At 58.3% G+C, this 20,547-nt stretch overlaps 7 protein-coding genes across 7 annotated transcripts; 3 read left to right on the top strand and 4 right to left on the bottom strand.

The window, feature by feature from the left end:
• The first annotated feature begins 819 nt into the window (after positions 1-819).
• On the top strand, positions 820-2,976 carry B0H64DRAFT_404653 (pyridoxal phosphate-dependent transferase). The gene is made up of 4 exons (XM_062804396.1): positions 820-877; positions 940-1,099; positions 1,269-1,874; positions 1,937-2,976. The coding sequence occupies exons 2-4, from the start codon at positions 996-998 to the stop codon at positions 2,934-2,936; spliced, it is 1,710 nt and encodes a 569-aa protein (XP_062656986.1). The 5' UTR covers positions 820-877; positions 940-995; the 3' UTR covers positions 2,937-2,976.
• Positions 2,977-3,711: 735 nt separating this feature from the next.
• B0H64DRAFT_214522 (mitochondrial branched-chain alpha-ketoacid dehydrogenase kinase-domain-containing protein) lies at positions 3,712-5,509 on the bottom strand. The gene is made up of 4 exons (XM_062799476.1): positions 5,301-5,509; positions 5,087-5,235; positions 4,031-5,022; positions 3,712-3,965 (listed from the first exon to the last, which is right to left on the bottom strand). Exons 1-4 carry the CDS (start codon positions 5,413-5,415, stop codon positions 3,902-3,904), a joined length of 1,320 nt encoding a protein of 439 aa, XP_062656985.1. The 5' UTR covers positions 5,416-5,509; the 3' UTR covers positions 3,712-3,901.
• Positions 5,510-8,057: 2,548 nt separating this feature from the next.
• Positions 8,058-10,258, top strand: B0H64DRAFT_376371 (uncharacterized protein; the record flags this gene model as incomplete). Its single annotated transcript, XM_062802469.1, has 3 exons — positions 8,058-8,191; positions 8,474-9,728; positions 9,797-10,258. The coding sequence occupies 3 exons, from the start codon at positions 8,058-8,060 to the stop codon at positions 10,256-10,258; spliced, it is 1,851 nt and encodes a 616-aa protein (XP_062656984.1).
• On the top strand, positions 10,215-10,562 carry B0H64DRAFT_404643 (uncharacterized protein). Its single transcript, XM_062804395.1, has one exon. The coding sequence runs from the start codon at positions 10,304-10,306 to the stop codon at positions 10,520-10,522; it is 219 nt and encodes a 72-aa protein (XP_062656983.1). The 5' UTR covers positions 10,215-10,303; the 3' UTR covers positions 10,523-10,562.
• Positions 10,563-10,716: 154 nt separating this feature from the next.
• B0H64DRAFT_419204 (uncharacterized protein) lies at positions 10,717-12,825 on the bottom strand (the record flags this gene model as incomplete). The annotated part of the gene is made up of 4 exons (XM_062805365.1): positions 10,717-11,456; positions 11,521-11,935; positions 11,998-12,389; positions 12,441-12,825. 4 exons carry the CDS (start codon positions 12,823-12,825, stop codon positions 10,717-10,719), a joined length of 1,932 nt encoding a protein of 643 aa, XP_062656982.1.
• Positions 12,826-14,112: 1,287 nt separating this feature from the next.
• Positions 14,113-16,435, bottom strand: B0H64DRAFT_419203 (uncharacterized protein; the record flags this gene model as incomplete). The annotated part of the gene is made up of 6 exons (XM_062805364.1): positions 14,113-15,407; positions 15,461-15,563; positions 15,637-15,731; positions 15,808-15,901; positions 15,949-16,001; positions 16,054-16,435. 6 exons carry the CDS (start codon positions 16,433-16,435, stop codon positions 14,113-14,115), a joined length of 2,022 nt encoding a protein of 673 aa, XP_062656981.1.
• A 2,003-nt stretch (positions 16,436-18,438) lies between these two features.
• Positions 18,439-20,159, bottom strand: B0H64DRAFT_214441 (Stc1 domain-containing protein). The gene is made up of 5 exons (XM_062799475.1): positions 20,085-20,159; positions 19,543-19,812; positions 19,335-19,487; positions 18,855-19,277; positions 18,439-18,798 (listed from the first exon to the last, which is right to left on the bottom strand). Exons 2-5 carry the CDS (start codon positions 19,783-19,785, stop codon positions 18,655-18,657), a joined length of 963 nt encoding a protein of 320 aa, XP_062656980.1. The 5' UTR covers positions 19,786-19,812; positions 20,085-20,159; the 3' UTR covers positions 18,439-18,654.
• Between the last annotated feature and the right edge of the window lie 388 nt (positions 20,160-20,547).

Raw genomic sequence — 20,547 nt, 5'->3', positions numbered from 1 at the left:
GAGGCCTTGGGATATTGCACCTCGAGGCGTTTGGTTTTGGGTTTGGCTTTTGGCAGAACCTTAATATTGTGCTGGCGGTTATGTGCCGACGGAAATACGTACCTGTGGGCGGACACGGCATAGCAGTTGCTGTTTGGTGAGGAGACTTCAAAGAGAGCTGCCATACCTTCAAGCCTTCAAACCATGGAGGGGTGAGTAGCCATGTGGTATCCCACGTTCATGAGACCCACGAAAAGACAGGATGGGAGGCAGTTGTATAATGTATTCGTATTAGCATGTTTAGATTTGCTGAGAGCATATCTGATCAACCTTACTCCCCCGTGTCGCACTCAGAGACTCAACATCTAGGTAATATCGTTGGGAAAGTTGCCACATACTTGTATGCATCCCCAGCCGCCAGGATGTAAGAATTACGTCTACAAATTAGGGATCCATGTCTTTAAGGTGTCGGCTCTCCGAGATCATTGTGTCCGATGAGGTCACACCGGGGACGGGAATACCACATTTGCACCCGTCTCCGTGCCTATCAATGAGGGGATACGAGTCCCTCACCCGGCTTTATTTGCCCTTGCGCCTCTAGCGACGACGCAAGGGTGCATTGGGGCAAAGAACCTTCCATAACGAGGCCCAGCAAAGGTGATTTTCAAGGCATGTGAAGATTCCAAGGTTGCAGAACCGCATTAGCGGTTGCCAAGCTATGCATTTAGGGCGTATTCAGCCCTCAAAGCGGGAGCCGCGGGGGACCGGCTTTGGGGGGTGCATGGGTCTAAAAAGGCCGGGGTCTGCTGCCCGCGGCAGGCCCTGTTCGGTCAATGATCCCCCAAGCAGGGCGAAGAGCCGAGCTCCAAATCACAAATCAGACGCCGTTCATTGCCCTGTTCGTCCCGCGATACCCGAATTCTCCTTAACATGCCCTGTTGTTAACCTTGACGGCCTCAGTGTCGGATTTCCCAAACACCACGACCTAAGGTTCACGGTGTTTTGCTACTGCAAATATGTCAGGAACAAAACGCTTACCCGTTAGCCTGCGAGAGGGCTTCAACAATGTCCGGAAATCACAAGCGGGTAAAAACCCGTTGACGATGCTCAACTTGGACCTGTCAGTGGCTCAGTTCCCCGTTCCCCTTCTGTCTCTTGCTTGCGCCGCATGCTTCCCGTCCCTCCATCCTCCACTTGGCGCAGCGACAACAACCTCCCTCCTTATGTTATCCCAAGCAGTATAAGTCAATTGCTCGAATGACCAACCACTAACACCAGTCCCATCTCAGAGTCCGCAACATCATATTTTTCCTCTTCCTCTTTCGATGGACCCGTCGCATACTATGGAAGCTCAAGGGCCGCGGCCTGCTGGGCACGGTGGTCGAGGTGTATACCGAGGTTCGCCGCGTGCTGTACGGGTGGTTCCTTCGGATGCCGGGCGTGCGAACCCAGGTGCGCAAGCAGGTCGACGAAGCCCTCACCAAACTGCAGTCTAAACTGGTCCCCACCAACGCGACACGCTACCTGACGCTGCCCAAGGAGGGCTGGGCCGAGGACGCCGTGCGCAAGGAGCTCGAGACCCTCGCCAACATGGACCACACGCGCTGGGAGGACGGCTACGTCTCGGGCGCCGTCTACCACGGCGAGGACGACCTGCTGAAGCTGCAGACGGAGGCGTACGGCAAGTTCACCGTGGCGAACCCGATCCATCCGGATGTGTTCCCCGGTGTGCGGAAGATGGAGGCCGAGGTGGTGGCCATGGTGCTGAGCCTGTTCAACGCGCCGCGAGGCGCTGCGGGCGTGAGCACGAGCGGTGGCACCGAGAGTATCCTGATGGCTTGCCTGAGCGCGAGGCAGAAGGCTTATGTTGAGCGGGGCATCACCGAGCCGGAGATGTAAACAACACCCCCGCCCCCTTTGACGCTTGACTTTGACGCTCTTCCTAACATACTCCCAGGATCTTGCCCGACACGGCACACACGGCCTTCCGCAAGGCGGGTGAATACTTCAAGATCAAAATCCACCTCGTTGCGTGCCCGGCCCCAAGCTACCAGGTCGACGTCCGGCGCGTCGCCCGCCTCGTCAACAGAAACACCATCATGCTCGTCGGCTCGGCGCCCAACTTCCCGCACGGCATCATCGACGACATCTCGGCCCTCTCCAAGCTCGCCCTCAAGAAACGCCTACCCCTCCACGTCGACTGCTGCCTAGGCTCCTTCCTGGTACCCTTCCTCGAAAAAGCCGGGTTCGAGACGGTCCCCTTCGACTTCCGCCTCCGCGGGGTCACATCCATCAGCTGCGACACGCACAAGTACGGCTTCGCGCCCAAGGGCAACAGCACCGTGCTCTACCGCACCCAGGCCCTGCGCACCTACCAGTACTTCGTCGACCCGGCCTGGCCCGGCGGCGTGTACGCCTCGCCGGGCATCGCCGGCTCGCGCCCGGGCGCCCTCATCGCGGGGTGCTGGGCCAGCCTCGTCACGGTCGGCGAAGCCGGCTACCTGGCCTCGTGCACCGAAATCGTCGGCACCACCAAGAAACTGCTCGCCCACATCCAAGCCTCCCCGACCCTCTCGACAGAGCTCGAGATCCTCGGCAACCCGCTCGTCAGCGTCGTCGCCTTCCGCACGCGCGCCCTCAACGTCTACGACGTCGCCGACGCCATGTCGGCCCGCGGCTGGCACCTCAACGCCCTGCAGGACCCGCCCGCCATCCACGTCGCCGTCACGCGGCCCGTCGTGAAAGTCTGGGAGCGCCTCGCCGCCGATCTCGAGGCCGTCGTCGACGCCGAGCGCGAGAAGGAGCGCGTTCGCGCCGTGGAGGGCAAGAAGACCCGCGGCGGGCAGGATGTGGCCGGTGATGCGGCCGCGTTGTATGGGGTTGCGGGCTCGCTGCCGAATAAGAGCGTCGTGGTGGATTTGGCGAGCGGGTTTTTGGATTTGTTGTATAAGGCCTGATGGCCTGATGTGGGCGTGGGTGTTTCTCTCCTGGGGTTGGGTTGGGTTGGGTTGGGTGGGGCGGGTTGGTGGTTGCGCTGATTTTGCATGGTTGAGTAGTCGTCTGTCTGCATTGGGGGGGGAGAGAGAGAAAGGGCGGCTGTTTTGAAAGGTCTATCGCATTTGTTGCGGTTGTTGCATAGACAAGACGAGAAAGAGTAGTTACATATCGACACTTTTTTCATCACACGACATACAGGTCCCGTTCTTTGTACGTTGTGATTTGGATCTATCTCAGTCTTTACCAGTCTTACATCTTCCTCATGCTCTCATTTCCCTCCTTACTCGTCTCACCATTGCTTGGTTTGCTGACACAATCCACGTTTGGCAGTGCCAACACTCTTCTTTGTTCTACAACAGAGTTGCGGGCAGTAGCAAAGCGAGAGGCAGCCGGCCCTCCAGATCCCAATGTGTAGGTGAGGCAAAAGCCTCCCGTTCCTTCTCCGTCCCATGACAAAGCGCCAGGTCCCATGCAAGATAGATAAACGATCCAGCAATGCCGGCGCCCCTCTGTGTATGTGTGTGTATGTCCATACAGCCCCCCCATCGGCCGCTGAAAAGGGATGGGCTGGATGGGGAAAACAAATATCAAATAGCCAAAACCCCCAGTTCAAGTCGGTTCAATATCTCACAGCGGCAACGGCAACAGCAGCAGCGGTAGTAGTAGCAGGTGGTGATGAACCCTTTCAAAGCTCACTATCGCTGCCCCGAGCGGGGTAGTGCTGGTGATGGTGCTGGGGGTGCTGCGAGTCGGCGGCGGCAGATCGCGGCGGCTTAAAGATAGCCTCGACGTCACCGACCTGCCTGCGCTCGGTAATCTCGAGCGGGGCCAGGTTCTTGAGGCGCTTGCGCATCAGGTATCGCATTGGCAGCGTCAATCCTCGGGGCGATGCAGACGTACCGGTACCCCTCATGACTGCTGATTGCTATTGCAAGGGCTCCGACGAGCTTGACAGGCGGTTCAGGTGGAGGTAGACGTCCGTGCCGTAGCTGGGTATCAACATTGTCAGTACTGATGATGATGGATGAACAAGTAAAGAGAATCGACAACATACCCTTCCATGCTTATGAGCTTGAGGTCACCGCCAAAGTACCTCGCGTACAGTCGTGATATCGGCAATCCGTAGCCGAACCCGGCCATGGGTGCCTTGAAGTCGCTCTTGTCAAAGTCCGGGTCGAGGTTTGGTGTCCTGTCGACAGTGGTGTACATGTACGTCCAGACCAGCGGTATGGCACTCCGCGGGATACCGCCGCCTTCGTCTGAAACTTTTATAGTGATATCCTCCTTTCCCTCGGCCACGATCACCTTGGTGACAGGGAACTCCTGCTTGTCTTGACCGTGCGTCTCGACCACGGCGCGCAGCGAGTTCTTGAGCGTCTCGAAGAGCATGTGCGACAGGTGACCTGGCACATACATGAAGTTGAGGGTGGGATCGCACACGAGCTGGATCTTGGGTGCCTCAAACAAGCCGTAATGATCCTCGCAGACAAAGCGCGCGTTCTCGATAGCCTCCTGCGCCAGATCCTTGACGTATGTCTTTGTGCAGATGATGCCGACGTAGGAGGGATCCCGGTAGTGGCTCTGATCGGTCAGAGCAATGTGCTGGCCGATGAGCATCCGTATCCCGATGCGTGACATGTAGAAGCGGTCCAGGAATGATTGTATATTGCTGTCGATCTGCATCCGTTGTCGTTTGCGTTTGTACTCGAGGATGCCCTGTGCCATGGTGGTAACCACGCTGTCGTGCCGCCTCTTGATGCGATGCAACGCCTGGGCAAATTTCATGTTATACAATTGTAGCTCAGGCGGCCAGTCGCCCGTGTCGTCGACCATTGCGAAGTACCTCCTCGTTGCGGGGAACCTGCCCTTGGACCAGCCGTTGCCGTTGCCGTTGCCGTTCCACGAGTTGTACTGCCCCTCCTCGATGCTCGGGTTTGGTGTCGCTTCGCTCAGCCAAGATGTGTTTCTCCCGGATATCCTCGAGGGCCGCATCAATCTCTCTCGTACCTCCTTGCCGAGATCCGGCCTGGGCAATGTTGTAATTTCCTAGACCACAAAACCTTGGTGAGTCACACTTTTCCCTCCAGCGGCGGCGGGTGTAGGTGCGTACCTCGAACGATTGTGCGTACCAATCGGCCACCTTCTTCACCGAGGGCATCTCGTTGAGGCCGTCTGGTAGGGTTTCGAGCTCTTGGACACGGTGGGCGAGTCGGATGGGCAGCTCCTCGGCGAGGAACTGCGAAGCGCGGAATAGTGTCCCTTGCACGCCAACGTCAGAATAAGAGCCTGGACGTCATCGCGGCGGGTAATTGGGGTCTGCTCACCAGTTGACGGCTTCTCGCCAAACTGCACCATCTGGCGCAGGCTCACGCCGGTAGCAGGGAAGCTGGCATAGTGCCGGATGGTGTCCATCAGCCGCTCGCTTCCCTTCCAAGCCATTTTGGCGGCTTAGGCTGCGCCAATTGTACTTGGTGGATGATGATCGGGCCTTGTACCGTGCAGCATAAGTGCCGGGCGGTGTTCGAGGTTGTATCTGGCGTGTGGTGTCTTTGACTGAGCGCGGTGGCGGCTCAATGCGGCGCGGGCGTGTCGGAGGTCGAGTCGGAGTGGTGGGTGTCCACGGCTAACTAAGCCGAGGCAAGCGGACCAGGGGTGTTCTCTCCAATGACGCAACCAATGCCGGGCCTGGCAAGCAAGCAACACAACGAGATTAATTGAGCCCAGCTATGCCACGGAAAGTATGGGATCCGTGTTGAATATGGAGGTGGCCGTCTTCAATGTTGCGGGAGAGTAAGAGCGCGGGCAAGGCGGGGCAGGGGATGGTACTTTAAACATCGACCGACTTAACTTTATGTAGGTGTTGGGGTTGCTCAGGTGCGTCAGATGCTCGTGTGCGTTTTCCGGGGGTCGGCCGCTGGAGCTCGGCGCAAAGTTGTCCTGAGTGACTCGGGCGCCCCACTCCTGCTCCCCCTCGCTAGCTGCATGTGCTCAAGCCGAGCCGAATGCGTGATGGGCTTGACAGGCTTGTGGCCATTCATTCAACCGCCCTTTCTTGGCATGTGGCACCTTGAAACCCCCCCACGACTGCTGGCCATCCCGCGGGGCATGGATGCTCCTTCGGCTGCTGTCAACTTCCGCCTTGGTGGTCTTTGAAGGAACAAGGGCTGTCGAGTCTACATTTACGCAGGCAAGCAGGGTTATTCGGTCACCGCTGTGTTACGAGTCTCATGCCGACTGAAAGTTGGAATTCTTGGTCACATCCAGGTCCCTTCACAACTTAATGCTGCCCTACACCCTGCGTCCGACCAGAGGAGTCCGTCTGTAGGAGTACCGTGCCCGGTGTATACTATGCTACTGAAGCCGTACGGTGTAAGTACCTTTGATTATTTGCTCTATGTACATATGTATTGGGCATCTCTTGAGATGCAGAACCCTGCGCTTCAAGTTGAATGGTGATAACCAGTTTTCCTCTCTGACGTCATAAGGCTATCCGCCTGGCGAATTCGAAGCCGTGAAAGCCCCGTTGTTGGCAGCCCATTTGTGAGTTGCTTTCAAGACATTAATCATCCGATCAAGCGGACTCGACCCCCTTTGGTGAATCAAAGAAGCTCCTGCGAGACTAAATTTTACCCCAGATTTTTCATGCATGTGCTAGTAATATCACAGTGCGGATTGGACGTGGATGGCTCCATTTCTGCCCCCGGAGCCCCGAACCGCTCGGTCCAGTCCCGTTGTGCCGTCGGGTGGGCGGAAAAGCTCGGGCACAAAGGGTCTCTCGTCGATCAGTGCGCGGCGCAGAGGTGCATTGGCACATAGCATTACAAACCTTCCAGGTTAGGAGATAACGTAAGTGGGGCCATGAACTATTTTAGCTGCTTAACTATAACCATTCCGTATTGGACTCGAGAAATATTCAGAACAAAGTCTGAGACAACCCATCGCGCGAGAACCCGCGATGCGATGCGCTGGGAAAGCGACAAAAACGACAGGGGAAAGGGGGAAAAGGCAAGGCTGGAAAGCCCCTTGCGAGAACTTGTGGGGACTTTTGCAAAATGATTGGTTCCGAACCCCCTGAAGCAAGCGCATTGCTCAACACTCGCGGTGATTTCACCTGGACAACACACCAAGTGGGGCTCAGGTTTGACGAAGTGGATGATGTGGAAGAAGACTCGTTCGTCGTTCGAACCTTCTGTCTCGATGCATGTAATGCAATACGAATTGACGATACGGTTCCTGAAGCTCGAAGCGCATTGACGACATCCGCAACAACTGGGAATTGAGCATATTCAGCGGAAAACCAACAGGACAATTGACATGAGTCGACGAGTCTAACCGGTTTCGTTAATCTCACCGCAACTCGCTCTCACCTCACACAACTCACCTGAGCAAACGGACACATCGCAGCTCAAATGAACGACCCAGACGGGGAAGGGGGCTCAGGCGACGACTGGGAAATCACTCTCTCGCCCTCCATCTCGTCGCTTTCTTCATTTGCCCCAGAAGACTACTCCTTCCCGCTACAGCAACATCTCACAGGGCGACCCGACCCACAACGAAACCCGTCACCACGAGTATCACCCCTATTACCACCGCCATCATCACCACCACTCCAACAACAACCCCAACATCAACACCAAAATCATGAATCCCAAACCCGAAACCAAACCCACCCTCAAAACTACGACACACCCCGCCAAAAACAACGTACCCCACCCCTCATAAACCCCCGCCTCGCCCACTCCCAAATCTCCATCCCCGTCCCCAACCTTCACACCCCCCCACCCACCTCCCCTCGCCGCAAGCAAGGCACCCTACTACACCACCACCACCACCACTCCTCCTCCTCAACATCCTCCATCCCCGGCCGCCCCCGCACAAGCAGCAACATCCCCCTCCCCACAACGACAAAAACAACCACCACCACCGCCACCACCGCCGCCAACACCACCACCACCCCCAACCGCAGCAGCAGCCGCGCCAGTACCAGCACCACCAGCAACCACAGCCGAGCCGGCAGCCAAGCTAGCAGTAGAGTCGACAGCCGCGCCGGCAGCGCCCTCAGCCTGCGCCTGCACACGGGCATGGGCACGGGCGTCGGCGTCGGCCTGGGCGCGGGTCTGCCTGCCTCGCCGCTGCCGGCCGCTTCGGCTGGCACGTCGTTGTTTTGGCGCGGCGGCGGCGGTGGTGGCGGTGGCGGTGGTGGTCTGGGGCAGCGGTTCGTTTCTGGGGCTGGGTTGGGCTCGGGGGTTGGGGCTGGGTCGGGGTCGGGGTTTTCGCCTCTGCGGCCGGCGGCTGGGTTGGGGGGTGTGGTTGGGAATGGGAATGGCGTGGGGTCGGGGTCGGGGTCGGGGTCGGGAGTGGGAGAGGGTGGGGGGTCGGGACATGAGAGGATGGGGAGTGTAGGTGGTGCGGGTAGTGCGGGTAGTGAAGGGGGGCAGGATGGGGATGGGAGCAGTCCGAGTCGGAGTTTGAGTCAGAGCTGGAGTGACCTTGGGAGGGAGGCGGAAGGGGCCGAGGGGGAAAAGGAAGGGGACGAGGAGGGAGAGGGAGAGGGCGATTTCTTCGACGGGGCCGGCTCCGGCACCACCAGCCAGCGGCATAGTTGGGACAGCGTTGCGACTGTGAAGGAGGAGACTGGCCGGGTTCGCTTCTATGACCAGGAGTATGCCGACGACGGCGGAGATACGCATGTTGGAGAGGGCTCCGACGGGTACAAGGACGTCCAGGACTACGGCAGCTTCCAAGGGCGCGATGGTCCCCGCAGCAACGAGGGCTCCTGCGGATATGCGTCGTCCCCTGAACGTGTGACTTCACACAAGTATGTCGAACCTCAGGGATATGAGGGGGCGATGCAGGGCAGGCCTGAGGGCAAGGATCACCTCGGAGAACATTATCGCGAGTATGCCCCCGGCCAGTATGGGGATGAGAAGCTGGCTGGGAGCCGTACGATCAGTCTGAGTAAGGGCGACGATCTTGGGAATGGTGGAATTTACGACACGGAGATACAATCGCCCTCAAAACGGGACGGGCACCGGGGCCTGGAACGGATCATGGAGGAAACTCAAGAAACCGAAGCAGACACCCTCCCACCGGGCAGAGTCATGCTTATGGAGCGGCTGTGCGATCTAGTGCAGAGGGTATCCTCGGTGAGGGTTGGCGGCGGTTTGGAGGCGGATGTTATTGACGTCCTAAACGCCAAAGTCGACGAGATGGAGGACCTCTTGGTGCTTGCAGAGGAGACGGCCGAAGCAGAAGCTACGGCGGAAGTGGAAGCGCAAGCTGAGCCTGGAGATGGAGAGGAACCGGCGCAGCCCACAGCTGAGGAAGGGAGCGAAACAACGCCACAAGCCCAATCAACAAGGCAAGAGGAAGAACCCGAAACAGAGGACGGAGGGGAAGCGAAGGAAGAACCGTCCAGGTCCGGATCCGGGGAGGACGACAAGTCGGTCAGCGAGATGTCGCCGGCCATCCCCCCTGTGCCAACACTCCGGGTCGGGGACCAAGACATCCGCGACCTCGCCAGTCCCCTCCCATGGCTCACCTCCACCTTCAAATACTCCGAACTGTCAATATCCCCGACCCAATCGAATCCCGAGCTCGCAGCGGCCACCAACGAGGCCCTTGAGGCAGCCAAGCAGGCCGCTCAAGCCCAAGCTGACATGGCCGAGCGGGTGGCATCCGAAGCCAACCGACTAAACCGCGAGCTAGCCGAAGTCGTCAAGAACCTGCAGGCCCGTAAGGAAGAGTCCGACGTAAGAAGCCCCCCCCCCCCCCCCTCCCCCCTCCCCTCCCACTCCTCCCATCCCTAACGAAACCGCAGCACCTCCACGCGCTCCTAATCGACCGCGCCGAGGCAGCCGCCACACGGGTCCTCGATCTCGAGCAAGAGATCTGCGACCTGGAGGACGACATCCTGTCGGGCGAGTCGGAGCTGCGGCACCTGCGGCTCAAGCTGCGGGCGGTCGAGACGCTGTGGCACGAGTGCGCGCGCCCGGCGGAAGACGCCGGCGACCCGGACCTCGTGCGCAGCATCGAGAACTGGAAGGCCGACTGGGTCTGCGTGCGCGACCGCATGCTCGACCGCAAGAAGGATCGTCGGGCGCGGCGGGTGCGCCTGCACCGTGCCGGCTGCGTTATCAATTCTCTTGAGGAGCGCGAGCAGGAGACGACGACGTCCAGTCTAGGTGGGTTGTCGATGTCGGTTTCGATGCTGGGGTTGGGTGGGGGTGGTGGTGCTAGTGGTGGTGGTGGTGGTGGGAGGAGTCCGAGGAAGAGGGCCTGATCGTTTCGTGGGGACTTGCTAAACCGTAATGGGTGCCGGAGTGGCATGTGGAAGGTGTTATTAGGGGTTGGCTGTTTGCATTTTGGCGGCGGCGGCGGTTGCATAACGTCTCTCACTTTGATGATACCCAGTACAACTGGCATGGTTGCATGGTTGCATGGCCACATAGCTGGATGGCACATTAAGGAGTTGCTTACGGAATGTCAAGTGCATATGGCGTTCTTAACGATCATGAGGATGGCACATACTGGAGGGGTTGTTTGAGTTGTAGAGGTATCAAAGAATGTTGATAGGTATTGTAATAGCTTGAAAACGCCAGCCTGATGGCTTCGCTAGTACTCAAACCCAACCAGAAATCATAAAAGCAAACCTCATATTCGGATATCATCCCGTCATACCACATCGCGTTGCCCAATCCTTCCCACCACACCCAAAACCAAACGAGAAGTAGAAGTGACCTACGCCGCGGCAACCCCGTCCTTCGGCGCCACCTTCTCCCTCAGCGCGGCGTCCTTCTCCCTCGTGAACCCGACCGGCTCATCATGCGGCAGCACCGGCTTGGCCACATCCTGGCGGAAGACGTACCGGCGCCAGAAATAGACGAACTGCTTGGCGCCGTACGCGGCCTGCCGGCGCAGGGGCACGTCAAAGACGCCGTCGAGCTCCTCGAGCGTCTTCTCCTTGGTCTCGGGCACGAAGAACAGCACGAGGAAGAAGCCGACAATGTTCCAGCCGGCGTACCAGCCGAACCCGCCCTGCGGGCGGAACGCCTCCAGCATGCTGGGCCAGGTGACGGCCAGGATGAAGTTGAAGAACCACGTCGTTGCTGTCGCGAGCGACATGCCGATCGGCCGGATGTAGAGCGGGTAGGCTTCGGCTGAGTAGGTGAACGGCACGGGCCCTTCGCCCGGTGAGTAGACCACGCCGAAGAGGTAGATGCCGAGGGCGATGCAGGCGATGTGCGCGGTGGTGTCCTCGGGGATCCAGAAGGAGAAGCCGGTGAAGAACATGAAGAGGGCCATGAGGGGGAAGGTGGTCAGGAGCAGGTTGCGGCGGCCGAAGGTGTCGATGGTGTAGAAGGCGGGGAGCGCGAACAGCCAGTTGATGACGCCGAAGCCGAGGGAGGCGGCGAGGGCGGGGACGTCGCTGTAGCCGGCTTCGCGGAAGATTTCCGAGGAGAAGTAGGCAATGATGTTGACTGTTGCGGCGACGTCAGCTATCTCGTTTACTTGTATTCGGAGGGGGGCGGCAGGTCGACATACCACCGCAGAACTGCTGCATAAACATGACGATCTCGCTAGCGACCATGGCGTTGCGGTTGCGGCGGATGGTGAACAGCTCCATGACGCGGTTCTTGGAGCCGATAGACATGGCCTCCTTTTCGGTCTGGAGAAGGGTGTGGGTGTAGAATAAGTCGCGGGCGGCCTGGACCTTCTCGAAACGCAGCTGAGAGACGGCGTCGAAAGCGTCGCTGTGGCGATCCTTTGTGAGGTACCAGCGGGGAGATTCGGGGCACTTGTAAGCGAGCAGACAGACGACGATGGCAGGCAGCATGGCGGAACCCATCATCAGACGCCAGTTCAAACCAAGCTCGACACCGCTGTCAGGGACGAAGTAAAACGCCAAGTCGGCAATGTACCCAACCATAATACCGAAGGCAGTCCACATTTGCCATTGCTATGCGGTTGGTTAACATTGTAGTTGTGTTAGGGGTGGACCTAGAGAGGGGCGGTGCTTACCATGACAAGAGCACCACGGAGTTTCGGGGGCGAGCATTCAGCAGCAAACACGGGCGTGGTCGCTGACTTGGGGCCGATGCCGAATCCGAGGACGAAGCGGGCGATAAACATATGCCACCATGTGTTCGTGAAAGCTTGCCAGAAACAGGCGAGGGCGGAGATCAGGCACGAGATGAAGATGGTTCCACGGCGGCCGAAGGCCCTGTTCATGGGGTCGGTGAGCCAGCAGCCCATAACTGCGCAGCAGAGGTATGGGGCGCCGTTTACGAGACCGACGAGCCAGGTGTCCCGCTCGCTCTTGGTTCCGATGCCGAAGGCATCCTTGTAGAAGATTTGGGCGCCGTTGACGACCGTTTCGTCCATACCCTGGACGGCGGCGCAGAGAGAGCAGACTAGGAGTGTAAGCCGACGTTGTGGCTTGCTCGATGGGACTCATGACTTACTAATAACGACCCAGTAGAGCATGCTAGGGTTCGACCACTTGTGGGTAACCTCTCGCTCTAGAACTTCCCTCTCACGCTCAGTGAGCTCCGGGATTTGGTCGTATTGGGTGTTGTCTCCGGCGATCATGGCACCGAGACGGAATGCGCGCATGTCCTCGTCGCTAGTCAGCCCGGCCAATTTGGCGTAGTCTTCCCCCATGGTCCTCAGTCGCTCGGGGGTGAGGCCAGCCAGGGGGTTTGCGAGCTTCTTCGGTGCTTCCAGCCGTTCATTCTTGGTGGCATCTCGCGAGTCATCGACGCTAGTTTGTGGTGCTTGGTCGTTGTGCTCGACGTTGGTCCCGGAGACCGATGAGCTAGAACGGTCGTGTTTCTTTTCTGGTGCCATGCTGGGCAAACGGGTTACTTTCCCCGTCGGAGATAATGGTGGTGGTGTTCACGAAGTTGGGGGGAGGCAGGAATCCGAGGCCATTCGAGACTATAGGAGAAGAGTTAAAGCAAGGTCGAACAACGAACTCGTGGGGATTCCACGGTTATAACTGTCTACAACTGGATCTCGAGGACCCCCGGGTTCGGAAACGGAATCCTGCAGGTGGTCCTTGATCCAACAAATCCAACAACAGCCTTACTGTTGTTGACTGTGCTCCCATCCAATGCTACGTGGTCCCTCTGGTCTGGCACGTCTGGCTTCACTGGGGCAAACCGCCTCTCCGCCTTCCCGCCTGCAAGTGCCGTCCGGGTACAGGAACCTCACATCTCGGAAAGCGGGTCTGACTGCATTCGAGCTTCCCGAGACGGAAGCTATCGACGTCATCTCCAATTGCGAGTGGACGGCGCAAACGAGTAGTGGCCGGGGAGTGGTGTTCGGATGGCCGATGACCTGACTCGGGCGGCAAACAATGTTACGCTTCGAGGCTTCACACTTCTTGGGTGGGCCGGCGAGGCCGAACCCTCCCCGCGTTCGGGGGAAGAATGCTCCTCAATGACCTGAAGGCTCCAGATTTGTGGCATGATTTGCCCCTGTGGTATTGGATCGGCGCTGTGGTGCTCACCCAGGCTACCAGAGAGCCAGACTCCGAGAGGGTCATACCCGCATATGACGTCTTTGCTGCAGTTGGCGGTTGGGCGGTTCCAAAGCAACGAGCACCAGGGTCAATACAAGCTTTTACCAAGTTCAGCCAAGCACCAAGCACCTGCCGGGATTACCGTCTGGGGGGTGAGTCCCCGTCAGACCCTTGATTCTTCCATTCCACCACAGAATCCTTCCAGAGGGTGTGAAGGGTGTTCGTGTATGCAGGTCATCGGATTTTCTCTATGGGTTGGTGGCTCGATACCTACCTTACGCATTTTAGTCTTCCGTTCAGAAAAGATTGAGAGCAGGCACCTTTCGAATTCTTTCTTGAGCTTCGGCATGGAAAGCGCGACCACCTCCAGTTCTCGGCTATTTGATTTGGTGGAGCTTGGTGGGGTTGAATAATCAAATCCCCGTGGGAAAGTGTCAAAACTGGAGCATCTGAGCATCTGCTCGGCCCAACTTGATACAACCAAGGAAAGAACGAAACAAGGAGAAAAAAAGAATCAGTTCATGTGACATACAAAAATGGAAAAATAATGTTACTGTATACAGGAACGCCTCTAATTATGACGCAAGGCCAACCCAGGCACCAGGCACGTATCAACCGTCCAACAAAGACAAACCAACGCGACAAAACGTCAACGCATTCTTGGTCGAGAAGATACCACCGCCACCATTTCGATCCCGCGATGACTTCTCTCTTCCATTTTTCACCACCACCGGTGGCTTGCGACTCCCACCACTGCCCCTTCGCTCTGGGAACCCAGCAGCAGACGCTGACCGTCTCTCTCGGGGTCTCTCCCTCTGCTCTCTTCCACTCTCTCGTCCTCTCAGCCTAGCCTCTCTCTCTCTTACTCTCTCTCGATCCATTTCACGTTCCCTATCCCGCTCCCTGTCCCTAGGATCTCTATGCCTCTCTCTCCCCATTTCCCTCTCCCTCTCCCTCTCTCTCCCATGATCCCTCTCCCTCTCCCTAACCTCACGGCCCCCATCCCTCGAATCCCCCCTTTCCCTCCTCGCCTCCATCGCCGAATCAGACGACGACCGCGGTAGAGGCCCCCACGTATACCCTCTCTCCGCGTGGCCCCTCCCCCCACCAACCGTGACGCCGCCAGACATGGAATGCCTGCGATGAGCCGGCGGAGGGGGCGGCCGGTTGGAGGACAAGGGCGGGTGGGAAGGATGTGCAGGATGTGCGGGATTTGCGGGATGGAGAGGAGGCAGGTGAGGGAGGGGGTCGCGGCGCGCCGAGCCGTTGCTCTCGTAGGTGCGCAGGCGGCCGGCGCCGTCGCGGTAGGTGCGCTCCCTCTCCCTCTCCCGGCCGCCGTGGTCCCGATCGCGGTCGGGGCGTCGGCGGGGGTGGTCGTCGTCGTCGTCTCCTGCTTGGGAGGGGGGCGGGGACGGGATCCCTCCCGTGGGCCGGTAGCGGCTGCGAGGGCTGGGCGGGCGGGGTATGCGCCTCTCTCTGTCCGGCTCGATGGGGTTGAGCTGGATGAATTCTGGGAGCGGCTTGCCGGGTGAGCGGGGGGGTGGTTGTGTTGTGGCGTCGAGGTGGTTCTTGAGAGTACTACTTAGGAGAACTCGGGATTGACGATCGGCTCTCTCTGGCAGCAGGTGGCGGGAGATCTGTTTGGGCAGACGCTCCGGTTTGATGTCGAAGAGAGTGTCGGCGTTGATAGGTAAGGCCGCGACGACCATGGCTAACCGCTGTGATTCCTCGTTGGGGTAGGCCCGCATGGCCAGCGTCATCCATCGTGCCCAACCCGCGGGGGTCAAGCCTGGCACAGTAGGCCGGGCCTTGGGCTCAGCCGGGACGAGATAGTATTCACATCCCAGCTGTTGGTACAGCTCCGCTAGTCTAGCGGGCGGCGCACCCTGGCGGCCGCGGAAGATTTCTTCCTAACTGTCAGACACGACCTTTCTAGCAATCGGGGCAAGGACGACAAACCTGTGAAAGGAAAGGCTTCCAGCTCGAGTTTATGGTGCGAGTAGAACGCAGCCATTTTCCCCGGTGTCACTACTAACGTATTCTGCGGCATGAACTCCTCCATCTGCGACATCGGTCAGTTGACGCCCCTTCTGACCACGGAGTATGCTTACAAGGTAGTTGCCGATTCCTCTAACGACCTGTTCCCATCTCTTGGTGGGAACGTCGTCCTTGTCGAACAGCACTCCCCATTTTCTATCAATGGCACTCAGCTCCTTGGGCGGGTCTGGCACTGGTCCGAGTGGCTGTTGCGGCTGCTGCTGCTGCGGCGGCGGCGGTGGCGGCGGCGGCTGTTTATCCCATTGCACGCCAGGGGGCTGCCGAGGAAATGGCGGTGCGTTCGGTGCTTGTTGAGGAGGAAACCCGCGCGGAGCGGGGGCGAAGGGAGGGACCGGTTGAGGCCTAGGAGCAGACATATTTGAAGGTGTCATCCCAGGCGGTTGCTGCACCGGGTCCTTGATGGCATTGCCTTCATGTGGCGTGGGACTCGGCGCCTGCTTCACTACACGGCATGTCAACAACAGCATGAATCAAGCGGAAACAAGGTGCCATACACTCCTCTTTGATCATCTTCCTGATCTCGGTGAGAACATCAAGTGGTGACCCCTGCCCTGGGGGCTGGGGAGGCCCAGGAGGAGGGACCCAGTGGTTGCCCTGGGGTTTCGCATTCGCAGGTGCCACGAATTCTCTTGGTCGCCCGACGTTGGGTGTGGCCTCCTCGGGTTCATCCTCCTCCTCTTGGTCAGAACCACTGTTCGACTCGTCATCCGAGTAGCTCCCATCCGTCATGTCATCGTCTTCGGCATCATGAATAGTGGGATGAGGAGACGGTGGGAAAGGGAATGATCCTCGGTTCACCGGGAAAGGAGCAGGGGCAGGCGGCGGCGGCGGGGCAGGTCCTTGCCAAGGGACCCAGTTGGGTGTTTGCGAGGCCATAGTGTGAGTTGAACACGGAAGATGTCAACAGTACCGTTGACTTCAGGGTGCAGAAGCGGGATGCATGTGTGCAGGAAAGGGTATCGACATAACTGGGGCCGTGGAGCTGGAGAAATGAGTAGCGGAAACTGCAAGCTGCCGGCTCGAGCCAGATATACCTGTTCCTCATTCCTCACCATCTATGAGCCTCACCACCTCATCCGACAGTACCGACCTCGTCCCGGGCAACAACATCACTCAGGCGGACCACACCAAAGATCGGCGTTGTCCGCCTCGCCGTTCTTCCATCCACACTTCGATCCCCCGATCAGGGACAGGCCAAGAAAGAGGCGAAACACGAAGTGATCCATCACCTCGCCTCAGAAACCCAATTCCAACCCAATTCGGAAGCCCATCTCGTCGTCCCCGGCGCAGCACACAAAACGCGTAAGCCAATCGCAACCGCAACCGGAACCGGGAAGTCCTCACTAAACTCCCAAGAATCTACCGATACACAACACCATGCAGTACGCAACAAACATTCCACCATCCCGTCACGAATCCATTTGCCTCGAGCAAGAATCAGGGATCCAAAGTATCCGTGTGTCGCCTCTGCCGTGTCATCCCGCATCTCCCGGTAAGCGGGGCGGAAGTGGCGCACCCCTTTCCGGCCCGATGCTTGGAAAGCAACATGCGCACTGCAGCCGGGCAACGGGCTAAGGCATTAATCAAGGAGACCCGAACGCCCGGTCAACCACGCATCACACAGCCCCAAATCTACCACCCTACCCGAAGACCGAGTTCGGTTTTAGTCTACCGCGCTTTACGCAATAATTAATAACAGCCTAGCTAGTATACACGCCCGTTATATGAAACTGGCCGGGCACGCTTCGCATCAACGCGTCAGCACCCACTTACACCAGGCAAGACACGGGAGATGGTGGTGGGAATGAGAGAGGTCATCCGCACCCTCCGACCCCCTAGTCATCATCCTTCGATAGCAATTCCGGACACCACCCAACTTCCTCCGCTGCCAGGTAAGGTAGCACTCACCTCTACCGAAGCAGTGTAATACACCATCCCGGACCACACCACACTTCAGCACACCGGACCCATCAACGCTGCCACCATCGTCCTGCCGCTTGCATCCCGTCCGATCGATCAGCACATCCACATGCCCCATCCCAGCCTACCCATTCCTAGGTAGGTAAGGTAGCCACCCGATACCACGCACCACAGCCCAACGCACATCACCTCACTGCAAGGCAAGGCAAGACAACGCAAGGCAACCAACCTACATACCCCAGCACAGAGAGATCACGATACCCTCCCCACCCGGCCGTCCGCTTGCCCGCCCGCATAGTATACCCAACCCGCAGCCCGCAGCCCGCATTCCACATTCCACAACGTCCACAACCTCGGGGACGCTACCCGCGCTCCCCGGAACCCTCCCGATTCAGTCCTCCCCGGAACCCTCCCTCTCAGCCTCCCCTCCCCTCCCCACATGCCCCTTTCCTCCCTCCCCTGCCCACATGCCCCTTCCCATGCCCCTCTCCCCTTTCCCCTGCCTACGCCCGTAAGCTCCTCGGCGGCACAGGTCCCCGTAGCCAAGTGCGCCCTACCCATACGTCCCACAACACCGCCGCTGCCTCGTTTCCCGTTTAACTTGGTAGCTGCCTTGCCGCGCTTCCTTCTTCTACTGCCGGGAAGCGGGCTCGGTGAGCGAGGCGGTGCTATGCCATGCCATACCATAACCATAACCATAACCAACCTCTCCGTCAATACGACCACGGGAATGGCCACACACATCCCGGGCAACACGGTCCCGAACACGGGGGGTATAGCTCACCGGGCTGCCTAGCTTACTACCGCGCGTCTCGGTTTCTCAATACGGAATATCGGTCACTGTCAGGTGGCGGTGGTGGGACTGAGAACTTGCACGCTTATATCATGGTGGCTGGCTAGGTAGCTATCTAGCTAATTAGCCCCGACATCCTTGGGGAAATCCGGCTCTAGAGTTCTCGATGTATCTCCGACTGCCATTCCATCGTACAATTCCTTTTTATATGAACCATCTGCCTTCCAAGCATCAGTTGGCGTTCTCCCTCTGATGAGGGAGGGCCTTGCTGATGTGTAATGTGGAGGGCCATGACGCCGCCTTCCAAGCAACTCCGTGCACGAGGTGAGAAGAAAAAAGAGAAACAAAGCTAAGAGACGAGGAGCCACTGCCTCGGAGATCCTCAGTTGGCGTAAATATCGGAATCAGACCCCATGTCGAGGCCGTCCGAGTCGCCATCCGAGTAGTGATCTGAGTTGTCGCTGCCCCCATCGACCCTCTCGGCCTTCAGATAGTCCGGGAGCTGGGGCGCGTGCTTACGGGACGGCTGGTTCATGTTTTAGTATCAACCCTACTTACGGCATGCTTGGAAGGGTCACTTACCACCTTGGCCCAACCACTTTTGTTCTGCTCCACAGGCTGGCGGGGGGTAGTTGTCCCCGTGCGGGCGCTGCCTGACGCGACTGTTGGGGTCTTGACCATACGAGCATATTCCCCGTTGGGCCCCCAAGCGTTGAAGGGGACGGGCTCCCTACCGGCCGGGCGTTCAGTTGCGGTCATGTCGCTGCTGCTGGCAACCGAAATGCTGTCGGATGTACCGGTCGCCAACTGCCGAGACCAGGTCGGTCGTCCGCCCATATCGGGGATGAGCCAGTGCGGCGCTCTCGTTTGCACCTGTCCGAGATGCATGGGGTTCAAGTTGTCCGACCAGTTGCCGTATTGAACTGATTCCGTCTCGGAAATGCTCTCGGTGCCCCCAAGCGTCGACATGCGCTCTGAGCGATCGTCCTCGGTCCCGATAGAGGACTAACAATGATCAGCAAAGGATATCGAGAACCGCAGGCGAAGATGGGACATCGTTACCTCAACTTCGTTGAGGTCCACGTCATAGCTCTCAACGGCCGCGCGGTCTCTCGATGGAGGGCCGACTTCCTCAGCCGATAGCTGGGCGCCCGGAGCCGGCAGCGCCTCTCCGTTCTCCGTTCTGAGCTTCCAATCCGTGCAGTCGACGCACCACTACATGATAGGTAAGAAACACAACCAAGCGTCAGGATTCAGGCCGAAAACTCACTTGAGTTCCACTGCGAATCGTGTTCTTGCTGAAAAACTTCTTGTCCCTGACGTGATGGCAAGGGCCTTTACACTGCATCTCATGGGCGGGCTTGTTCGAGTGCTCGATGCAGCGGATTCCGGTCTTGGACGGAGTCGCATGTGCGTAGCGGGCTTCTCGGTCGTACTTGTTAAGCTGTCGGTTGGAGAAGTGCTCGCGAGTCTTCCACTCGCCCTGCTGGCAGCGCAGCCGTTCGGATGCCATGATGGAGGTTTAAATTGCGTGAATTCACTAATCGAATTCGGAGTGTCAGAGGTGAATTTGAAGGCGGGCCTACTTCTCGATTGATGTGCGATGGAGGGAAAGTGGCAGCGTGGGCGGCAACTTGACTCACGATCCATAGAGAGCACGAGCAAAAACTCGGTGCTTCAGGTCGTGCGCAAGAAGGAAAGAGGAGGCAGGGGAATGAGATAGCTAGAACGGGTTGAAAAGTTTCCCGATGGGACTTTTCCCGGAAGGAAGGCCGAGGATCGCTTGATAACGAAAATCGCCGAGGTACTTACTGGGCAGATATGATCAATTATCTCAGGCTGCTCTACCGACTCAAAATCCTATTTTGCGGGAGTTAATATGGCAGAAAAGAAGAATACCTCGCGACTCTGGCGAGGAGGTTAGACTGGGCTTGTTCTGCTGCCCGCCTCTACCTAGGTAGGTTCCGGTTGGATTTCGGCGAGTCCCCTCCTAGGTCCGGCTTTCTAGCACAGTAATTGGCGAAGAAAATACCAGTTTTGGGGCCTTCAAGTTGGGTAGGGAAGCGGAGGCAGGGAAGCGGCCCCTTCCTCTAGTGAACCTGATGTAGAGATGATTAGGTCGGGAGCCAAAACGAGATGGAAAGAACAAACTGGCGAAAAAGCCTGGAGTAGTCTGCACGGCCCAGTACCTATCGGGAAAGTGCAATCACCTAGCACTGTATTGAAACTTAAATTTGTGACTCGCATAGTAGATAAGGTAGATAAATGCACACAT

The sequence above is a fragment of the Chaetomium fimeti genome (genome assembly GCF_033439085.1).
Source record: "Chaetomium fimeti strain CBS 168.71 chromosome Unknown B0H64scaffold_6, whole genome shotgun sequence".
Lineage (NCBI taxonomy): Eukaryota > Fungi > Ascomycota > Sordariomycetes > Sordariales > Chaetomiaceae > Chaetomium > Chaetomium fimeti.
This window is presented reverse-complemented; position numbering and strand designations above follow the sequence as displayed.